The 20924-nt window shown below is 46.0% G+C and overlaps 1 protein-coding gene across 7 annotated transcripts in view; it reads right to left on the bottom strand.

Annotated features, from left to right (window-relative positions):
* TRAPPC10 (trafficking protein particle complex 10) overlaps positions 1-15795 on the bottom strand; it is a 91528-nt gene extending 75733 nt beyond the window's left edge. For 2 of the 7 annotated variants that reach the window (XM_036242473.1, XM_036242469.1), the window contains exon 1: positions 4577-4595. Coding sequence is in view for 3 of the 7 variants with exons in the window: in XM_036242471.1 (XP_036098364.1) it covers positions 15548-15614 (67 nt within the window). In the remaining 4 variants the exon portion in view is untranslated. Of the gene's footprint in view, positions 1-4576; positions 4596-12373; positions 12495-15547 lie in introns of those variants that run through there. The other 5 variants (XM_036242471.1, XM_036242472.1, XM_036242478.1 and 2 more) reach the window with 4 other exon arrangements.
* Positions 15796-20924: the final 5129 nt, after the last annotated feature.

A 20924-nucleotide genomic window follows, 5' to 3' on the forward strand; every position in this document is an offset into this window, starting at 1 on the left:
ACAAAACCTTTTACTTTGGGTCCACTAGAACTGCAAAGTTATTTAATATTAAAGCGTTTTAAAATTCATATTTTGGCTCTGACTAGGTGGGTCAGTTGGTTGGAGTATTGTCCTGTACACCAAAGGATTGCAGGTTTGATCCCCCATCAAGGCACATACGTAGGTTGAGTTGTTCAATCCCTGGATGGGGCATGTACAAGAAGCAACCGATCGATGTTTCTGTTTCTCTGTCTCAAAATCAATAAAAACATATCCTCGGGTTCGGATTTTTAAAAGAAATTTATATTTTGAATTCTTGTCAATAGCAACCAGAACAGAATCAATATTAAGTTGATAATTAATAAGCAAAGGATTCTAGGACATCCTGCTTTGTGTGAATATGCCTCAAACAAGACACAGCCAGGGCTTCACCACTGAAAATCTACATCCAAACCAAATTGCCCAACTCTCTTTGGGGATGAGATTATGGATGTTCCCTCTCTGTACTTCAGGAACATAGGCTGTCTAAACTAAAATAAAGACATACATTCGCTTTAACCTAAAGAAAAAATGCTTGTATCTAAGATCAAAAGTTATAAATATATTTTTGTTAATGTTCCTATAATATTTATGCAATAATTCAAAAAATATTTTAGGACTCAATTATGACATAAAATTGAATTTGGCATTAAACAGTCTATACAGAAAAGTAGCATAAATTACCAGTGGTTTGAATGCTCAAGGGAGAGCTATAATTATGCCTCGAGGGAACAGAAGGTTAAACTAAAAAGCTACCTCTTGGTTGGGGAGGACACCGCGTTTTCACACTTGTAAAACATTACTTCCAATGGTGTTTTTCACAGACGCGTGCTCAGAGCATTCCGAGCTCTCATCCTGTGTCCCGGGGCCTGTGAGGTGCAGGTGGATGACGGCTGCTGCTAACCAGCTGACTTTAAATAAAGAGATTATTCTGGATTATTGGGATGGGCCCACTGTACTCACAGGGTCCCAGAAAGGAGAAGGGAGACAGAAGAACCAGAACCAAGACTGAACTAACTGGTCACTGCTGACTGTGAAGATGGTGGAGGGAATACGCATCAAGGAAAGTGGGGGCCTCCAGAAGATGGAAAAGGCCAGAAACAGATTGTTTTCCTCCAGAGCCCCCAGGGAAAACCAGCCCTGCTGACACCTAGATTTCAGCCAAGGAGACCACCTTCAGTCTTCTGATCTCCAGACTCTAAGGGGATAAATCTGCTTTTTTAAGGCACTAAACCTATGTAATTTGTTAAAGCAAACACAGCAACTAATACAACTATGGAAAGCATATGAAAGACATAAAGGGGAAAAACAAACACATTTAATTTGCAAAAAAAAGCTACGTAATACCTTTGATCTGATGATACAGGAGGGCTTACTAAGATCCAGAGGGTTTGGCACCAGGTAAGAGCTGGCTAACAAATGTCAAGAGGGGCCATCGGTTTACTATCCATGCAGACAGCATGGTGGGCTTGCACCCTAAGCACTTTGCACACAGTCACCCTGAACCCTGACACTAGTCCAAGGAAGAGAGTGCCACCCACATATGGAAACCGAGGCAACAAGAACCTCCCAACCTCCCTAACTGGCCTGAGGTCAAGCAGGTAATGAGCATCAAAGCTGGGACTGACTCAGCCCGGCAGCCTGGCCCTGGACTCAATATCCTCTACAGCTCTGTGTTGCTTCTCTGTTTTTTCACTGTATTGTTTGCCATGAATGAACCAGGGAACAGTTCCATAACTGACAGAGCTCCACAGGGCTGTAAGCAGGACCAGGTAAGATTTCCAGATACTAGGGTGAAGTGTGTTCCAGGTAATGCTGGGGGGGGGGGGGGACAGCAATGTGGGAAAAATGTGTGCAGAGTTTGCAATCTCTTATCTAAGAAAGGAAAACACAGCCCTGGCCAGTATGGCTCAGTGGTTAGAGTGCCGGCCTTCGATCGAGAGACTGGGGTTTGGTTCCCACTAAGGGCATGTACCTCAGTTGCAGTTTGTCCCCGGCCCTGGTTGGTCGTGTGGGTGGCAGCCACTTGATGTGTCCCTTTCACGTCGATGTCTCTCTCTCTCTCTTCCTCCCACTCTATCTGAACAAAAAATGAAAAAAAAAGTCCTCAGGTGAGGATAAAAAAACAAAAAATGGAAAAATGTCCTCAGGTGAGGATTAAAAAAAAAAAGAATGTCACCATTTTACACCCCTTGGGGAATTAATGATATGAGAATAAATGGCTGCTAACATCACAAAAAGAGAACACCAGACATTACGCACCAGCTCGTGGAAGAACACACCACCACCTGTGAAATGGTCTTGCCAAAAGCAATCCGACCCAAATCCAACTACCACTTTACAGGAAACACAGAGGGCAGAGGATACTATTCAAGGACAACACAAGATGTAGCTGGAAAGTCCAGGTGGAGGGTGGACACTGCCACAGGATTAACAACCTGAGCTCTAGAACAATCTGCAAGGAATGAAAGGGAAATGGAGGGGAAACCAAGACCTTTTTTTTTTACTATCAGATCAAGTAGTTTATTTTATTTTATTTTTTTCCATCAACCCTATTTTGGATTTTTTATTTATCCTGAGTATTTTTTTTTTAAATCTTTATTGTTGAATGTAGAATGTATTACAGATGTTCCACATTTTTTCCCCCAATGACTCCCTCCCCCCTCCCGCCTTTTCCCACACTATTGTCTGTGTCCATTGATTATACATATAAGTTCTTTGGTTTATTTCTTCCCACCCACCCCCCAGCCCCTTTCCCTTTGAGGTTTGTCAGTTTAGCAACCAATTTGTACTTCTTAATCCCTTCACCTTTTTCACCCATTCCCCCAAACCCCCTCCCATCTGGCAACCAACAAAATGTTCTCTGTATCTATGAGAATGTTTCTGTTCTATCTGTTCATTTTGTTTGTAGATTCCATTGTTGATAGATATGTATTCATTGCCATTTTGTTTGTTCATATATTTTATCTTTTTCTTCAAAAAGACCCTTCATCATTTCATATAATAACGGTTTGGTGGTGATGAACTCCTTTAACTTTTTCTTGTCTGGGAGTCTTTATATGGCCATCGATTCTAAATGACAGCTTTGCAGGATAGAGTAATTTTGGTTGTAGGTTCTTGCTTTCCATCAGTCTGAATATTTCTTGCCACTCCCTTCTGGCCTGCAAAGTTTCTTTTGAGAAATCAGCTGACAGCCTTATGGGAACTCCCTTGTAGGTAACTAGCTGCCTTTCTCTTGCTGCTTTTAAGATTCTCTCTTTGTCTTGAACCTTTTGCATTTTGATGATGATGTGTCTTGATGTGGACCTCTTGGGGTTCATCTTGTTTGGGACTCTCTGTACTTCCTGGATTTGTATGTCTGTTTCCTTCACCAAGTTAGGAAAGTTTTCTGCCATTATTGTTTCAAACAGGTTTTCGATTTCTTGTTCTCTCTCTTCTCCTTCCGGCACCCCCAAGATGCGAATGTTGGCACACTTGAAGTTGTCCCAGAGGCTCCTTACACTATCCTCTTTTTTTTTTATTTTTTATTTTTGCTGTTCTGATTGGGCGTTTTTTGCTTCCTTATATTCCAAATCGATGGTTTGCTCCTTGGATTTACATACTCTATTATTGAAGCTGTGTAAATTATTCTTTATTTCAGTTAAAGCCGCCTTTGTTTCTAACTGTGCATCGATCATTTCTGACTGGTCCTTTTTTTATGCTCTTGAGGCCCTCCCTAAGTTCACTGAGGTTCTCATTGAGTTCATTGAGCATTCTTATAAGCAGTATTTTGAACTCAGCATCTGTTAGGTTGCTTATCTCCATTTCGCTTAGTTCTTTTCTTGGGGTTTTGTTCTGTTCTTTCATTTGGGACCTGTTTCTTTGTCTCCTTATTTTGGCTGCCTCCCTGTATTTGTTTCTGTGTATTACTTAACGAGTGGTATGGGGCTAGCTGAGACCAGATGCTGCTCGTTTGAAAAAATTTAGGAAAACCTGAAGCAGGATCCAAGTCAGGCCAATCCTATGGTTAAGCAAGTGCCAACAGCTTGGGTGGGCCTGAAAGTTGGGTGGGGCAGGGCCTCAGGGAGTCAGCAGGGCGGGGCTACCAGTGTGAGCCAGGTTGCTGGAGTCCCAGATATGGCTTCTGTCTGCTGCCCCAGGGAAGGGCTCACCAAAGGAACAAAGGCCTCTGACAGCACTTTTGTCCAGGAGAAAGCCCCCTCTCCAGCCCTCGCTCCAGTGCCAAACAGCTCTTCCCTGTATGTCTCTGGCGCCCCTCGAGCTGCCTCCCCTCCAAGCTTAGAGGGAGAGAGTCCGATAAGTCCGTGCGCGGGCCCTTTAAGGAGCTGCCTGGGGCTCCAGCCGCGTCAGCCTCCCTGAGCCTCAGTTCCTGCTGGTTTTTCCAGCCAGAATTTATGGGGACTTCTCTTCCTGGCACTGGAACCCTGAGCAGGGCACCTGGTGTGGGACGGGGACCCCTCAGTCCTCAGGAAGGACCTTAACAGCCGAGGTGTCCTCCTGATTTTTATCCGCCACTTGTGGGTGTGGGACCAGCCCGTCGCGTCGCTGCCCCTCCTACCAGTCTCGATGTAGCTTCTTTAATTCCGTAGTTGTAGGACTTCCATTCAGCTTGATGTCAGGCGGTTTTGAATGGTGGTTGTTCTGTAGTTTTGTTGTACCTTGGATGTGGTTGTGGGAGGACGCGGTACCGCGTTTACCTCCCGCCATCTTGACCGGAAGTCGAAACCAAGATCTTAAGAGAAACTGAAAACACGTATCTAAAAACTTTATTTGGATAGTAATAATTCAAAGAGTTAAAAAAATATTTAAGACACTGTAAACGTAAACCCTGAATATTTGATATCAGGAATTTTTTAGGTGTTTGTTATAAAGGTTTTGTATTTATGTGTTTTGTTTGTTTTAGAATTAACATTAAAAAATTTTTTTAGTGATCTGAGAGAGAGAGAGAGAAAGAGAAAAAAAGCATCAATTTGCTGTTCCACCCATATATGCATTCATTGGTTGACTCTGGTATGTGCCCCTAATCGGGGATCAAACCTGTAACCTTGGTGTTATCAGGACGACACTCTAAACAATTGAGCTATCCAGCCTGGGTGTAGTTATGTTTGTATAAAGTCCCTATCTTTTAGAGCAATGGTTCTCAACCTTCCTAATGCCACGACCCTTCAATACAGTTCCTCATGTTGTATGTGGGCGCATCTGCATGCAGGCGGACCCGCCTGGAGACGGTGTCTCGGTTCCTAAGACCATCGGAAATATGTGTTCTCAACCTGTGGGTAGCGACCCCTTTGGAGGTCAAACGACCCTTTCAAAGGGGTCGCGACCCACAGGTTGAGAACCACTGTTTTAGAGATACATACTATTATAGCTCAGGCTGCCATGACAAAATGCCATAGACAGAGGGGCTTAAACAACACAAATTTATTTTCTCCCAGTTCTGGAGGCCAGCAGTCCAAGATCAAAGTGCCAGTCATTTGGTTCCTGATGAGGCCTTTCTTCCTGGCATGTTGACAGCCTCTGACTCTTGCTATATGCTCATAATGGCCTTTCCTTGGTGCGCACAAGGTGCATAAGGCCACTGATCCCATCCTGAGGGCCCCGCCCTCATGACCTAATCTAATTCTGATTACCTCCCAAAGGCTCCATCTCCAAACACCCTCACATTGGAGCTTAGGGCTTCAACGTGTGAATGGGGGTGGGGGGGCAGAACAAACACTCAGTCCATAACATATACATTTATGGATAAATTATGTGATGCCTGACATTTTCTTCAAAATAATTAGAGAATTAAAAGAAATGGGAAATACAGAGAAGCAAGATTAGTAAATTCACCCCATTGCTGAGGTTAGGTGATAGGTTTGTAGGATTTGTTTGTTTGTATTTTGTTTTGTTTTTCTTCTGTTTTTGTTTTTTTGTTTTTTGTTTTTTATCCTCACCCGAGGACATTTTTCCATTTTTTGCTCAGATAGAGCGGGAAGGAGAGAGAGGAAGAGAGAGAAACATCGATGTGAAAGGGACACATCGAGTGGCCACCACCCACACGACCCAACCAGGGCCGGGGACAAACTGCAGCCAAGGTACATGCCCTTAGCGGGAACCGAACCCGGGTCTCTGTGGACCGCAGGCTGACGCTCTAACCGCTGAGCCAAACCGGCCAGGGCTGTTTTTCTTCTGTTTTTAATCCCTCACCCAAGGACATGCTGAGGAGGAGGGGGAACGGAAGGGGGGAGGAAGGGAGAAACACTGATTGGTCGCTTTCTGTACATCCCCCGACAGGGGATCGAACCCACAATACAGGTATGTGCCCTGACCGGGAATTGAACCAGTAACCTTCAGTGCACAGGACGACGCTCAACCAACTGAGCCACTCTGGCTGGGCTGTAGGGTTTCTTTATAATATTCTACCTCTGTACACAATTGCAAGTTTCCATAATAAAAAGTTTGAAATGATAAAATTCTATAATTTCTCTTACCCTTTTCTCTTTTTTTCCATAGCACTTATAGTATGAATATAACTTACTGTTTATATATGCTGTATATTTCCTCTTGCTAGAATGTAAGCTCTAAGAGGGCTGATGTCTTTGTTCACAAATGTTGCCCAAGCACCTCTAACAGTGCCTGGCATGTAACAGATGCTGAGTACATATTCACTGACTGGTAGCCTGACTCCATATTCTACACCAGACAACCCAGGGCCCCCACAGGACAGGATATCCTACAACAGTGATGACAGGGCTGGGTGTCGGAATATGGTCTCAGAATACAAACTTAATTTTAGATTATACTAAAAATTTCTAGTGTGGCTGACTTAGTTCTTAGATTGCTAAACTAAAGGAAGTGATATTTTTATTTTACTTAACTCCACAGAAAATGCTTTCTCCGAGGGCTAATTTTAGGGCAAACACCTCTTCTGTGTGGGCAGAGCATGTCTGACTCCCCAGCTACAGTACTTGGTAAAGTTACGGGAGAGGGGGAATCAGCCACCTTGCAGAAGGTCCTTGTTACACTACCAAACACTGAGGGACCTGGTCAAGCACAGTGATGGCCTCAGGTCCTCACCTTCGAAACGTCCTCTACCAGCCCTTCCCATTGTTTAACTTGATGCTTAGAAACTTTCTAATGGATCCAGATGAACTAAAAGTGGCCATAAATGGTAAGCTACAGATTTGGTACAAATTACTACCCAAAGGGGTTATCGTTAGTTCTAAGATTCTACCTAAAATGTCAGCTGTAAAATTGATGCAATAACTTCCAAATGCTAAACAGATCTGTAAAAAATACGAAAAATGTCTGGATACACATACATACCTGGTAAAGCCAAGGTCTAAACCTGCATCTTAATAATTTCGCTCCTCACTTAGCAAAAAATATAACAAACAAGGGTCTAAAACAATATTGAGGAAAGAATCATGTAACAATGTGCAAGAAGCCAAATAAAGGCATTTATTTCCCTAGGGAGAAAATAGAGAGACTGCAGAAAAGGCTCATCTTTTTCTCAGAGATTATCATACCTTGTGTCAACACCTGGAGCCCCCATTTCCAGATGCCAAGAATTAAGTCCCTTAGTCAGGAGGAGAGTGAGGATAAGCCTCCAAAGGCAGAAGGAGTGATACAAAAACCAAGACACTTGTTGGGCGCTGGCCAATATGCTCCTGGCTGCCAGTGCAGATATGTGGTATAGGGATAAACGGAACCCCCAAAAGATGTGTGCACGTCCTGACACCCATAACCTGGGATTCAGACTTTGGAAAAAGGGTCTTTGTAGATGTACTTAAGTTCAGGATCTCAAATGAAATAATTCCTGATCACCTGGATGGGCTCTAAATGTCTGATGAAAGACCGAAGAGAACAGAGAGAGGAAGGCATGTGAAGACAAGGCAAAGATCAGAGTGATGCAGCTACAAGCCAGGAATGCCAAAGATTTCTGGGAGCTGGAAGAGGCAGGAAGGATTCTCCCTTAGAGCCTTGGGAGGGAGTGTGGCCCTGCTGACACCTTGATTTTCAACTTCTGATCTCCAGAACTGAGGAAATAAATGTCTGTTGTTTTAAGGCACCCAGTTTCTGATCATTTGGTACAGCCCTCAAAAAATCTAATACATATGGTCTAAAATACAAAAATGGAATGCACATTTTTTTCTTAGTGCTATTCCAAGTCATCTTCCAGACATGCTTTTTGGCTATACCTCTTAAGTATCAAAGTAAACACAGATGGACAGGTAATTCTGAAGAGATTCAATCACTAAAAAACACATAAAAAGAACCTCACTAATCATCAGGTATGTGCACACCAAAACAACTACAATGACCTTGAGCTAAACAAAGAATTCTTCGATATGCTATCAAAAGCACAATCTATAAGAGAAATAAAATGATAATTAGACTTCATCAAAATGGCAAACATTTGCACTTCAAAAGACACCATAAGAAAATGAAAAAACAACCAAAAATTAGGAGAAAATATTTACAAATCATCTATCAAGGACATGTATCCAGAAAATGGAATGAACTCTTACAACTCAATGACAATCTAATTTAAAAATGGGAAACATCACCCTGGCCAGTTTGGCTCAGCAGTTAGAGCGTTGGCCTGCGGTCCAGAGAGACCCGGGTTCGGTTCCCGCTAAGGGAACATACCTCAGTTGCAGTTTGTGTCCGGCCCTGGTTGGGTTGTGTGGGTGGCAACCACTTGATGTGTCCCTTTCATGTTGATGTTTCTCTCTCTCTCTCTCCCCCCACCCGCTCCCTCCCACTCTACCTGAACAAAAAAACGGAAAAATGTCCTCAGGTGAGGACTTAAAAAAAAAAGGGAAACATCGACCTGAGAGAGAAACATCGATGTGAGAGAGAAACATCGATGTGTAAGAGAAACATCAATCGGCTGCCTCCTGCATGCCCCCCATTGGGGATCAAGCCCAAAACCCAGGCATGTGCCCTGGCTGGGAATTGAACCGGGACCTCAGTCCATGGGACAATGCTCAACCCACAGAGCCACACCAGCCGGGCAAAGCTGTCTTATCTTGATAAAAACATTTAGAGAAAATAATTGTATGCCATCAAAAGCTTCTCGCAAGAAGCATTAAATGACATATAGCACAGTTTTTATTTACTGAGCAGCTACTATGTGCAAGCACTGCTCCAGGAGCTGGGAACAAAGCAGTGAACAGAACATAAAGTTCCTGCAATTCTAAACCTCATAGTCCAGTTTGTAGGCCTCCTGGGTTAGGGGTAGAGAGACAATAAACAAGGAAAAAACAAATATTTATGTCAGCAGGTGCTGAGCCACGAAGACTGAATAAAGTCAAAGAGATGCTAAACAATAAGTGGGGTGAAGGGGTGGCACCTAAGCAGCCACCAGAGGAAGGAAGGGACCCACTGAGCATCAGTGGAGCCATGCCACCGGCACTGCTGGAACACAGCTGCAAAGGTTGCAGAGGATGTAGGCTGCAGCCGGGGGTGAGGCTGGGGACGGGGCTGTTGTACATCGGGGAGGGTCTCGTAATCCACGGAAAGGCCTGTGAATGTTATGCTGGGAAGGTGGTTAGTCACTGGAGGGGTCTGAGCTGAGGAATTACATGCTACGACTTCTCTTTTAGAGAGATCACCCTTAACCCCATAGAGAATTAGCTTCAAGGGGCTAAAATAGAAACAGGGAGGCTAGCTGGGAGGCTGCTGGAGAGATGAAGGTGGCTTGGGTTTGGGGGAGCAGCAGTAAAGATGAAGAGAAGTGGCTGAATTCTAAATAAATGTCGTCGATAAAATGACATTTGCTGATAGACTGAACGTTAGCTAGGAGAGAAAAAGAGGAGTCAGGAATGACTCTAAGCTCATCAATTTTTCATTTAAAAACCAAATATTCTCTAAGACCAAAATACGATATATATATTGAAAATGCACATTAGGAGCAATCACCAAGGAAAGATTTGGTTAGGAGAGAAGAAAGGAAAGGCAGGATGAGAGGAAGCCGCAGAGACTCTGGGCTAACAGAGGCTGCTCAGGAAGAGGCGTGTCTATAGTTTAAGGAGTGAAGAACGGACCTCCCATACCCTCCCCATAGGTGCCACTTTATTATTTTGAGGTGAAGGCCAGAGACCCTGCAGGTTTCAGAGAAACTTTACTTCTCCCTTAATTTAAATTAGGGGCGTGGCCCATAGTGAGAATTATCACCAGAAAGCACTTCTTTTGACCTATCTACAGAGCAGGGCACACTCCTAATTACTGGACACCTGCTCTTCTTATCGTCCTGCAATGACCCTCCTCCCCAGGTGCCTTACCTCATCCTTAGCTCAGAATGTCACATATCCCTCATTTCCCTTCTGTTCCTGAACCTCTCCTGTATATGGGGTTCCTACACATATGTATGTAATTAAATTTGGTTATTTTCTCTTGTTAATCCGTCTCATATCCATTGACGGATTATTAGACAAGCCAGAACTAGAAGGGAAAAAGAAAAGTTCTTCCACCCCAACAGAGTATCTAAGGCCATGCAGTCTTTTCTGCCACCCCTGGTCTGTCATCTAGACCTGAAGTCACCAGGCAAGAGCAGAAGGAATAGGACATCTGCAAGTGATCCCTTGTGAAACCACACACACTAAATTGTGCAATGCATGTGAAAAGACACTGTCAACTGGCAAAAAACTTTTTTTAGACAAAAACTTTCTTCAGCAAGTCAGTTACACTTCCAATAAAAGATGCCCGACTCAGCCTCCCACGTCGCTGAGCAGACACACCACCCGACCTTTCCCTTCCAGGAAGGCTGGCGTACGTGTTACGTCTCCCATATTCAACTACTTCAGAGGTTCAGCAGCACTTAATTTTTTTTCTTTATCGATTTTAGAGAGAGCAGAAGGGAGAGGGAGAGAGAGAGAGAAACATCAATTGGTCGCCTCCTGCATGCCCCCCACTGGGGATTTGGCCCACAACCTGGGCATGTGTCCTGACCAGGAATCGAACCGGTGACCTCTTGGTGCATGGGCAGATGCTCAACCACTGAGCCACACTGGCCGGGAGGTTCATCAGCACTTTAAAACAAAAAATCAGACCCTTGAGTTTCATTTGCATAAACCAAATTTTACTTTACTCGAGACTCCTCAGAAACACATCCTGTAAATCAGGTATGTGAACTGAAGTTCAAATAGAAAAGAAAGCTTTTCACTTCTAAACTGTCTGTTCAATTCCACCCTAGAGTCAGGATAACATACTAATAACATGGGTTCCCAAACTGTGTACCCAGGTGCCTGCCCCAGGGTACCAGCGAATCCCCAAGGCCCCAGGAGATAGTTTAAATTATAAGGAAACAACAATGCTAGTGATGAGGCAAACCCTACCTCACGTATTGTTTCAATATTATGTCATGATACACTCCTTTCAATGATGTCATCATCATCACAAAACGGTGGTGCTGTGATAAAAGTACCACACAATTTTTTTTTCAAAGAGAGTAGTAGTGTCCAGTCCAACTCCAAGGTTAGAGAAACTGCAGTGCCCAACAGGTGCAACCACCCCACTGGTACATTACTGTGGATGTCTAAGCATGAAATAAACACTGTTCTTCCAATTTCTGTGTACATTTTTTTTTTCAAATAGCTACTGTTAGGACATAATAGTTAATAAAGTTACTTGGGCCTGGCCGGTGTGGCTCAGTGGCTGCGTGTCGATCCATGCACCAGGAGGTCGCCAGTTCAATTCCCAGTCAGGGCACAGTCTCAGGTTGTGGGCCCGATCCCCAGTGAGGGGCATGCGGGAGGCGGCCAATCAGTGTTCTCTCTCATCGATGTTTCTATCTTTCCCTCTCCCTTCCTCTCTCTCTAAAATCAATAAAGAAAAAAATTTTTAAAAATGAAGTTACTTGAACCTAACTACTTAATAAATGAAATTATTAAGTATTCTTTTTGGCCTAGAGGTGCCAGGGAAAAAATTACTGAGACACTAAAGCCACTGTGAACACAGAACATTTAGGACTCTCTCCTTAGCAGCCAACACTTTTTGCACGGTGATCATTCTTCTGAGGGCTTCACAATATTCATTCTTTTAAATCCATACACCCATCAGCTTGGTGCTATCACTACCCCTAGTTCACAGATGAGGACAAAGTTATGGAATGGTCTAGGTCACACAAGTAAGACCTAACTATGTTTAACCAGACACAGGCTTGTTATGAAGCAAGGTGGGCATATTTGGTAGTGCCTTCAGCCCCTGCCCTCCAAATACACTCACTCCATGGAACAACTAAGGTTTCCTAAGGAGAACTGCTGCTCCCACTTCTCAACCGTGATTTGCTATTGGCTTAAGAATCCAATATGGACCAGTGATTTGCTATTGGCTTAAGAATCCAATATGGACCAAGGCTTGCACTTACGTGTATCGATTTCTTTTTTATAGATATTATAAGTTGCTTTTCTGGTAATGAAACTGAGGTAGTAGTTAAATCACAAGCATCATACTTTCAGGCTTGGTGGGAAACTGTGATGTGCAAATTTAAAACCTTTAACCTACAGGGGAAAAAACACAAAGCTTTACAGATCTGCTCATTTTTGTTAACGTTCTCCCCCTTTCAAAGCTTATAGCAGAACTGGAACCCCAAAAACAGAGATTCCGGAAAATGAATAGGCAATGTAAGAGGAGACTGGTGAGAAAAGAGCCTTTGCACCAAGTGTTGTTATTTTTCAGATACTATACAATCCCGTGAGGGTATATGTGCCATTCGAGGTATGATGCTGATACTCAACAAAAAGTCACAAATCAGTGGAATCACAATAACTCCGTCCATGAACGAGACAGCTAGAAAAGGAAAAACAGCTGTATGTTACCTTTCCTAACATACCCTTAGATCGAAAACCTAAGTCTTTATTCTAAAGCAAAGAATTGACCCAGTGGTTGAAAAAAGAAAAAACTAAGCTAAAACTTAAATTTGGATCAAATGGATCTGCAGGATTTGTTTCAGCTTCACTGTGCTTTTTTCATGATTAATAAATTACAGTATAGATATTCAAATTGCTATAAATTCATCACCCAATGTCCTCATGTTGTTAGCACCACTACTGTTCACCTAGCATCCCTGTCAGACAGCTTTCGGATGCAGACTCCAGGATTTACAGGCTTGAGTCGTCTTGAGTCTAAGCACATTCCCTGCTGAGACTGTCACTGCAACAGAGGCAGGTAGGCAGCAGTTCAGAAACTTGTAATTATGGATTGAAGGCCATCAACACTTTTAGGCAGCTTCAAAATATTAAAATAATTCAGCAAGGTTTTCAAGTAATAATGAATTCTATTTACCCCCTAATCTCTGGGGACTTTCCATTCTTCTCAGGGCCACATATAAACAGTTCCTAAATTTATCTGAACCAGTTACATTCTATATATTCTCACAATTTACTTAAGTAAAATGTTCTAAATTCTATGAAAAAAAACCTGAAAACAAGCATAAACTCTGTTTTCATTTTAAAATGAATAAGCACAGACCTTGTAAGGGCACAATAGCTAGGTAAATATTTGAGATGTAAGTGTACTTTTGAAAACAAAAATGTTGCATACTAAGATAACTATGTACATAATATCAAAAACTGGGTGGTATTTTAAAGCAATTTTCCTACTGTCTTCACACTGCTTAGAATAGCTCCTCCTCCCTCCAAGCATGTACAGCTGAAAGAATGCAACAAGGTAAAGTATTAAGTAAAACCAGGACAAGTGCCACCAAAGCTTCAGCCCCAGAGCCAGCAAAGTGGTATTGCAAGGCTGAACTATGAAGGTAGACTTTCAAAGAGTTTTTTAAAAAAAGCCTTTAACTTCTAAAGGGATCTTTCTCACTTTTCAAGCTAATTTTCTCTGAAAGTTTCCTGAAGCCACTTTCTTCTCTGAGGTGCCTTTTAAGACAGACACCTTCAGTGCTCGAGGGACAACCTCCACCAACATAACCAATCTGTAGGAAAGAACACTGCCCCTCAGCTGGCATGCATGTGTGCGTGCAGCCAACATTGACAGGGATCTCAAACACTGACTACTGGTCACGCTGACTCCAGCGGAGCTTTCGGAACTGCTCAGAAATGTATTGACACAATGCCTATAGAAACACACTGCTAACTGAAAGACAAGCTAAGGTGTACAAGCCATTAGATACGTGAGTGCCCCTAGCAGCAGTATTTATGCAGCACTGGCAATGTGCCCCCCACCTGGGGAGAAGTGTCAGAACTCTCCCTTCAAGACTACACTGAGCATGGCACTGGCTCCTGCGCCCTGAGGATTCAGAGGGCACCTGGGAATTGTAGGGCTTCCGGATCAACTCCGCACACCCGTCCTCTCGGACTTAGGTGCAGTCCTGAGGAAGACTTTCAGTTACAAGTATTCTGCGGGGAGGGGGGGAAACTGCTATTGCTGAACCACGCAAGTCTCCAAATTTAGATGAAACCGTCCATTTCCCTAGGAAAGAATACCAACTAGAGAAGCAGCAGCAAACTTCAAATATACAATTTCTCAGGATTCTGACAAGAGGGAGCATACGAGGAGTGTGTCCAGTAATCAGAAAAAATAAAGTAGAACGGGAAGGAGGAGAGAGAGATGCTCGCTGTCTTCCGTGGCCTGGCCGCCCAGAGGCTGCTGTCGGGAGCTTCCTTCTGGCGCGTGCACGGCCATTTGAAAAGTGAACTGAAGACACAGCCGGCTGTGGGAGGTCGACACTCCTAACACTTCGAAATACCTCTCTGCAAGTCGTCGGAGTGCCAACCACCTTTCAACCCTTCCCACTAGCGATTTTTAAAGTACTTAGTGCTAAAGTTTTAGCTATAAATATTAGGAGGGTTTTTTGTTTTGTTTTGTTTTTCCTGCAACAGAAAAACAATTCCTCTGGGTATGCATAAATGTGGCAACAACACCAGAAAAAGAGGTGCGGTCCAGGGGTCCCGAGCGTGGACTCGCGAGTGGGCGCTCGCCTAACGTCTCCGGTCTCACGCGTGAAGTGGGCTCCTCCGCCCGCCGGCCGGGTGCAGATGGAGCCGGAGGCTCGGTCGCCGGCGGTGTCGCCCCGCCAGCGCAGAGGTGCGCGGCTCGGACCCCGACCTGCGCGTGCACTTCACCGAAGTACAAACCCCCGGCTTCCGACTCGACCGGCGCCCGCCAACTTCGTCCACGCTCCCCAGTGTGCGAGCCGCGGGGGCCTCCCCGGGGTCTGGGAACGGTGCGACCGGGAGGACAGCACGACCCCCAGCCCGAAGGACGGTCCCCTCCGGGCGCAGGCCGAGCGGCCGAGCCGAGGGGCTGGCCGGGGGCACGGCGGGGCCCCGGTCCTCGCCCTCCAATCGGAGCGCGCCCACCGGCCCCGGGCGCTGTCAAACCCACGGAAACGGCCCGGGACGGCGCCTCCCGCGGGGTCAGAGGTCGCTCGCGGGGTCGAAGGCCCCGCAGCCGCCGCCGCCCCGGCCACACCTCCAGGCAGGAAGCGCCCGGCGAGGTGCGCGGGGGCCGGGGTCGGGGGGCCGGCGAGCCTGGGCCGGGCTGCCTGCAACGGCCGCCGCCCCCTCCCGCGCCGACGGGCACTCACAGGTGACGATGGGCTTGTTCTCCATGGTGTAGATCACCGGCGGCAGCGACTCCTCAGGGGCGTCCATGGGCGTCCGGCGTCACCGGCCCGGCCCCTCGCGCCCCATGGGCAGCCCCGAGGTCGTACCCCGCCAGCCCGTGCCTGAGCGGCGCCGCCGGCCGCAACAGCGACGCCTGCCCGGCCGCGGGAGGAAGAGCCCCAGCCGGCCGCCTGCAGCTGCCGGCCGCATCCACTTCCGGCGCCGGCGCTGCCGAGGTACCGCTTCCGGGATGCGCGTCTTAAAGGGGAGGGCTTCCCGCCCGAGCTGGCGCTGCCCTCCGACCGAAAGTCGGCCGGGCGGCGCGAGGTGCTGAGAGGGCAGGCGGGAGGTGGACGAGGTTGGGAGGCGGCTGCCCACATCGGGGCCCAGGTGGTGTGGTTGCCCGGCTGGGAGCTGCCCCAGAGGCCGGCGTCTCCCTTGGGTGGACCAGGCACCTGGGGACGCCCCTGGGCTCCCAGCACATGGTTCCTCCCGGAGTGCACGACGCCCAGAGGGGTGCACGTGGCCGAGAGGGCCCCTCCACCGCCCCGCCTGGCCCCTGGTGCCGCGGGTGGGCCCCGCAGTGCGGCCCAGACCCATCACGCAGACTCCCCATGTGGGGGCGGCAGCCACGGTGGGGGTGTCACTGGCAGCATGTGGACACAGACACTGTGGACTCCAGGGACGATCCTGGGGGTGGGGGTGGGGGTCACTGAAAATGACGGGTGGACAGAGGCATGTCCCTGGAGTCACTGACAGCATGTGGACCGGGTAGGGGGTGTCTTGGGGGGGGGGGGTCAGTGACCATGGCACGTGGACACAGGCAGTTTCTGGTTGTGTTGGGCCTGCTGCTTGTTGTTTTCACCCGGCGCTGGAGGCCTCAGGCCAGTCGGTTGAGACACCGAGTTAATTCCCACCGCTGGGCTGAATGGCAGGCAGTTAGCCCTTGCAAAACCCTCGGTTTCTTCTTGTCACACTGGCCTTATGAAGTAATATTGCCATAACAGAACAAGATTACTACCTTCTCACTACAACCAATGCCCCACAGGACCTGATCTTCCTCCAGGCTCACCTCCCACACCCACTCCAGAGCCCACATGTCATATTTACAGATAAAGACTATACAGCAACTATAATAAATATGTTCAAAGAATTAAGTGAAAATATGGTCTTAACCAGCAAAGAGAAAGGGATTTACTGCAGAGTGAGAGCAAGTTCAAAAAAGAATGGAAATTCTAGAACTGAAATGAAAATTTTACTGCCTTGGCTTAAGAGCAAATTGGAAATACCAGGAGTCAGTGATCTTAAAGACAGATCAATACAAATTATTCAATCTGAAGAAGAGAAAAAAGATTGAAGAAAAATGAACCGAGCTGTAGAGAATAGGCAGAAATTTTATTTGAAAATATAATGGCTGCCCTGGCTGGTTTGGGTCAGCGGTTGAGCACTGGCCCACAGACCAATGAGTTCCAGGTTCGATTCCGGCTAAGGGCACATACAGTTAGTCCTTGGCCCTGGTACAGGTCATGCGAGAGGCAACCAATCGATGTGTCCCTCTCATGTTGATGTTTCTATCTCTCCCTTTCTGTCCCTCTCTCTTCCTCCCACTCTATCTGAAGATAAATAGAAAAATATCCTCAGGTGAGGATTAAAAAGAAAAACTAATGGCTAAAATCCACAAATTTAATGAGAAAGATTGATTTAAAGATAAAGAAACTTAGCAAAACCTCAGAATACATACAAAGAAAAACACATACAGGCACATCACAGTCAAACTGTTGAAAACCATAAAGAGAAAATCTTATAAGCAGCCAGCAAAGAAAGACATGTTACCTTCAAGGGAACAATGATAATAATTTTTTTTTTTATCCTCACCCGAGGACATTTTTCGATATTTTGTTCAGATAGAGTGGGAGGGGGAGAGAAAGAGAGAGAGAGAGAGAAACATCAATGTGAAAGTGACACATCAAGTGGTTGCCACTCACACGACCCAACCAGGGCCGGAGACAAACCGCAACCGAGGCACATGCCCTTAGCGGGAACCAAACCCTGGTCTCTCCAGACTGCAGGCCAACGCTCTAACCGCCGAGCCAATGATAATAATTTTCATTGGCTTATCAGATACAATATAAGCCAGAAAACAAGGATATGAACCAGTAAAGTGCTGAATGTTAAAAACTTGGCCCAAAACTCTATGTCCAGCAAAAATGCTCTAAAAAATAAGAGCAGATAAAGATATTTTCAGGTAGCCTGGCTAGTGTTGTTCAGTGGATTGAGCATTGTTCCGGGGACTGACAGGTCCTCAGTTCCATTCAAGGTCAGGGCACATGCCCAGGTTGCAGGCTCAGTCCCCAGTAGAGGGCGTGCAGGAGTCAGCCCATTGATGTTTCTCTCTCACATTGATGTTTCTATCTCTCCCTAAATAATCAATAAAAATATATTTTGCCCTGGCCAGTTTGGCTCAGCGGTTAGAGCGTCGGCCTGCGGTCCTGAGAGACCCGGGTTCGGTTACCGCTAAGGGCACGTACTTCGGTTGCAGTTTGTCCCCGGCCCTGGTTGGTTGTGTGGGTGGCAGCCATTCGATGTGTCCCTTCACGTCGATGTTTCTCTCTCTCTCTCTCTCTCCCTTCCTCTCTCTCCCTCCCACTCTATCTGTACAAAAAATGGAAAAATATCCTCGGGTGAGGATAAAAAAAAATATATATATATATATATATATATTTTTTTTTTTTTTTTTTTTTCAGGTAAAGGTGAGGGAATCTGTGGCCAGCAGTCAGGTTCTACAAGATGCTAAAGGATGTTCTTAAGGGTGAAAGGAAATAGCCCCAGATGGAAACTTGGACATACAGGAAGGAGAGGCTAGCCCTGGGAGTGACCAGCAAGGGTGTGAACGTAGTTGTTATGCTTCTGTCTTTCCATAATGTCCTCAAGGACGGGGTGGACAGAGGATTCGCACATTTGGGAGTCTATATACTTTGTGAAATGGAAACTTTGGGGTGTGAAGTGACAAGTGGGCGATGAGCAGGCTCATATATGAAGTAATACAACAGTGACTTGAAATAGAATTTGATATAAGGATAACTAGCCCTAGAAATAATAAGTTTGGCTAAGAAGCCAGTAGAAGAAGTAAAATGTAAAAAATAGAAAACACTTGATAAATCCAAAAAAGGGCAGGAAAGGGACAACGGATGAATAAAAATCAGAGGGGACCACACAAATGGCCAGGCATCACATGCAAAGAGGCTCACTGACCAGTACCCACAAGGAAATGCGAATGAAAGTGACAATGACATCTCACTTCACATCTACTCAGATAGCTAAAAAAAGTTTTTTTAAACCTGACAACACCAAATGTAGACCCCAAGCCCAGGTCTCCAGGTCATTAGCCTGTTCTCACCCAGGCGTCGTCCAGAGACTGAGAAAACAGTCACTCACAACTCTTCCTTCGTGACAAGGAAGACACGGTGTTCGGGCCCCACTGGCCAGCTCTGGTGTGGAAGCTTTTCTTTCTGAAGGGGGGCGGGGGCACTGGGTTTTAGGCGACACGTAGGCTCGTGGGCAATAGGGGGGCTCCTGGGCTGTTTTCTCTCTGAGAAGAACTAGCAGAGATTCTTTTTTCACGTGGGAATTTAGAAAATGCTTGGATTCAGCACAAATACTGGCTTAGCAATTCCTTTTAATCATGGTGAAAATGGTGGTATTACTATTAATCGATGGTCCTTTTTCCAGATCCTTTTGTCCTGAGACAGCATTTGTTTTTTTTAAAGGTTGCTGGAACCTGAGCCCAAATGGCCTTTCCTGGTAGCCCATTACATTGTGTCCAGACGCAAAGAGCCTGTTCAATTATGTATTGGGATGTTGCATATGCTCGGTCTAAAGGGAGGCACCACGGGGTTGGCTCTGTCCTGCTGCTCAGGCCCTCTCCACTGAGCCAGCAACTGTCCCAGCAGGTTTATTCGTAATGGCCAAAACCTAGAAGCAACCCAGATGTCCTTCGACCAGTGACTGGTCAGACTGTGGTCCGCCCACGCCATGGAACACTGTGCAGCAATAAAAAGGACTGAACCATTCATGGACACAACCACCTGGATGAATCTCGATAGAATGATGCTGCGTGCAAAAGCCCAACCCCAAACAGTCACGGAGTGGTTGCCAGGGGTTGAGAAGAGAAGGTAGGGTGAGGCAGGAACTGGATGTGGTTATAAAAGGGCAACATGAAGAATCTTTGTGGCTTTGAGACAGCACGGATGGACCTGGGGAGCGTTACCCTACATGAACTAAGCCAGAGAAAGACAAGTACCATATGATCTCACTTATACGTGGATTCTAATGAACAAAATAAACTAACAAAATAGAAACGAAACAGACTCACAGAATCAGAACAGACTGACAGCTGTCAGAGGGGAGGGGGTTGGGGGGCTGAATGAAAAAGGTGAAAGGATTACCCTGGCCGGTTTGGCTCAGCGGTTAGAGCGTCGGCCTGCGGTCCTGAGAGACCCGGGTTCGGTTCCCGCTAAGGGCACGTACCTCGGTTGCAGTTTGTCCCCGGCCCGGGTCGGTCGTGCAGGTGGCAGCCACTCGATGTGTCCCTTCACATCGATGTTTCTCTCTCTCTCTTTGTTCCTCTCTCTCCCTCCCACTCTACCTGAACAAAAAAATGGGAAAATGTCCTCGGGTGAGGATAAAAAAAAAGGTGAAAGGATTAAGAAAAAATATATATAAATAAAACACACAATTCCTAGACACAACAGTATGGTGATTACCAGAGGGAAAGGGGGTGGGGGAGGTGGAAGAGGGTGAAGGGGGTAAATGGTGATGGAAGAAGACTTGACTTGGGGTGGTGAGAAGAGCGGTCCTGGTGGGGTAGGATGTTCCGTATCTGGACAGAGTCAGTGTCCACGTCCTGGATGCCATGCTGACCTAGACTGTGCAAGCTGCAACCCCTGGGGGATCCGGGATCTCCTGTACAACTGCATGTGCACCTACATGATCTCAAAGTAAACGTTTAATAAAAAACCCAACTAACTTAAAGTAGTAACATGTGGGCCTTTGAAGAACCCACAAGGTAACCTGAGTGTCACCCACCCTCTGTTTAAGCACCTCACTCCCCCTAGGTGTTCAGGGTCAGGGGCAGCACAGTGCTGGGCCTCCGGGTCAGAGGTCGTCTTCCATGCATTGAATGTGCACATTGAACCAAGTCTTCCAAAAGCAATGTATTTAGGTGGGCAAATAGCCCACAAAAGGGGAAATAGAATTAGTAACAATTATATAATTACGGATAAATAATCTGTGTCATGAGTAATCAAGAAAATGCCATATAAACATTTTTTCCCTTCTATTAACAAAAACTTGGGAGGA

The sequence above is a fragment of the Molossus molossus genome, unplaced genomic scaffold, assembly GCF_014108415.1.
Source record: "Molossus molossus isolate mMolMol1 unplaced genomic scaffold, mMolMol1.p scaffold_m16_p_5, whole genome shotgun sequence".
Classification (NCBI taxonomy): Eukaryota; Metazoa; Chordata; class Mammalia; order Chiroptera; family Molossidae; genus Molossus; species Molossus molossus.